We start from the raw sequence: 2364 nt of genomic DNA on the forward strand, positions 1-2364 counted from the left end.
TAGAACAGTAGCAGTATAATGTCCTCGTAAGTGGATATCAGGCCCTTGTAGAGCAAAATTGAGTATTTTGGTCTAAATAACCCAAAATGTGATGTCCACATATGTGGACGCCAGGTCCTAGGAGGTTAAACAGTTGTTTCTAGAATTTTTTTACAACCTAATATAATATTATATAATATTATAATATTATGCAAGTGGCATTAGTATAAACTTTTAAGGGAACAATACATATTTTTGGAAATGTATGTAATTAAGGTAAACAGTTTAAACACTCTCGTGCAGGCATCTCATTATTTGCAACTTGTGCTAATTAGCATGCTAATTAGCATGCCAAAGCTAGCTCTAACAAAATCCGAGTGTCGCTGGCAATTCTTTAAAAACGTTTCTTCCTTGGTTTAAGCGTTTTATAGCCTTCATTAGTTCGGTTGTATCAAACTATATGAGATGCTGTGCGAAAGAAGCACATTAACAATATAAGTTACACAAAGTCAAGAAGGTGACGAAGCCAACCTGAGTACAGAGGTTAAAATCATGATGTTACCTTCAATACAGTTGGAAAAAACAAATACGAAGCGCTGAAAATGCCAACTCCAAAGAATTAAATAACCCCAAGAATTAAATGAGCGGAGGGATAGCTGAACTCTAACTTATTATGAAATGTACAGCATTCTAATTAAGCAGCATGTCGTTATTATGTTAGGCAGCTATTTTTATTTTCCGTCCGAATGTACTTGAACGCAGCACCACAGACCGTAGTTTTTCAACAGGTTCGTAAGCTCGGGAGGAGACCCTCACTGCAGGCTACACAATGCGAAGGATGGCGGAGGAGCTACAACCTGCCAAGGAGCAGAGGTGAGTTGCTTTCGTTTCTTTCTTTCTTTCTTTCTTCTTCACGTTGGACATGCTAGTTGTTTTTGTCGTTTTGTTTCTTCTCAGCGTGAATGCTGTTCATTTGTGTGACAACAAACACAACTTTGTTCTCTTCGTGTGAACCCGCATTAGTGTATTCACAGGTAGATTAAAAAAAAATAGATCCATCCACACCAAACCTATAGGAAAACGGTGTCGTGTAAATATACAGGCCACCCGCTTGCTGGCAAACGTCCAAAGTGAAAAGTTTTCGAGCCCGAATCTTCCTGTTAATTCTGGCTGCTGTGTGAGTGACTTCCTATACAAAACTTTATTGTAGGAAAAATACTTTTAATCTTAGGGTGACCAAACGTTTTGCATTTGTTGAGTTGTAAAACCCTATATGACTTCTTCTTCTTTTTTTTCTTTTTTTTAATTTCACCATTCATTAACCGCACAGAGAAGGCATCGTTAAATATGTCAAAGTTTTCTTTAAGCAAACAGTATTATTAAAGTTCTTCATGACTCGGCCAAGTGTCCTCTGTTTTTGAAATCAAAATATGGTCACCCTATCTTATCAGCGTCTGCCTTTGTCCTCCAAATGTTAAAATCGTGCTGATTTACAATGCATTTGACCATAAGTGACCCAAAATACACAGAACAAAGACATGTTTGGGCTTCTTTCTGGACATTGATTGCATGTTGTTGTCAAGTACTGCATACCAGCAGCACTGATTACAAAAATATCATATAGCCAAAGGTCAGTTTATTGTTGGGTTTGCACGTGCTTTATGTGTCCTTCATGCATGTTTTTGTGTATCCTTTCTGTCTGAGTCACAGTTCCTGGATATCAAGTTGGCTTCCCTCCTGGTGTCCCACCTCTCCTTCTCAACTAAAAGATGCCGAGGAAAAAATCCTCAAGAGTGAGTGTGTCTGATGTAGCTGTTTCCGATCTGTAGTTTATGTGTTTCATAAAGTCAGAGTTAAAACAGTTTCTCTATCCCTGCCCTATAATCTTTTCTGTCTGCCGCAGCTGTGAAGCGGCCTTTCTCCAGGCAGCATGTTCGGATATCGAGTGGCAACTACCTGTGGACCTTAGCTTTCTCCACGCAGCAGCAGCAGTCAGCAGCCCCGTGTGTCCCACAGCCCCCAACCCAGCCCACCACTCCTTTGGTTCTGCTGCACGGCTTCGGAGGTGGTGTCGCCCTCTGGGCTCTCAACCTGGATTCTCTCTCCAGCAGTGGACCGGTCTACGCTCTAGACCTGCTGGGCTTTGGCAGGAGCAGCCGTCCCCAGTTCAGCACCGACCCCAGGGAGGCCGAGGATCAGTTTGTGGCAGCCCTGGAGGAGTGGAGGGAGAAGGTGGGGCTTCAGGAGATGGTGCTGCTGGGACACAACCTCGGAGGATACCTGTCTGCAGCCTACACGCTGAAATACCCACACAGGTACTTTGTGTGTGTGTGTGTGTGTGTGTGTGTGTGTGTGTGTGTGTGTGTGTGTGTGTGTGTGTGTGTG

The 2364-nt window shown here is 42.5% G+C and overlaps 1 protein-coding gene across 1 annotated transcript in view; it reads left to right on the top strand.

Moving 5' to 3' along the window:
- The first annotated feature begins 659 nt into the window (after window positions 1-659).
- abhd5b (abhydrolase domain containing 5, lysophosphatidic acid acyltransferase b) overlaps window positions 660-2364 on the top strand; it is a 4559-nt gene continuing 2854 nt past the window's right edge. Inside the window, exons 1-3 of the mRNA XM_005728925.1 lie at window positions 660-852; window positions 1690-1772; window positions 1883-2305. Of these exons, the coding sequence (XP_005728982.1) occupies window positions 809-852; window positions 1690-1772; window positions 1883-2305 (550 nt within the window). The 5' untranslated portion in view covers window positions 660-808. The remainder of the gene's footprint in view (window positions 853-1689; window positions 1773-1882; window positions 2306-2364) is intronic.

The sequence above is a fragment of the Pundamilia nyererei genome, unplaced genomic scaffold (assembly GCF_000239375.1).
Source record: "Pundamilia nyererei isolate P.nyererei 1_Seehausen unplaced genomic scaffold, PunNye1.0 scaffold00030, whole genome shotgun sequence".
NCBI lineage: Eukaryota > Metazoa > Chordata > Actinopteri > Cichliformes > Cichlidae > Pundamilia > Pundamilia nyererei.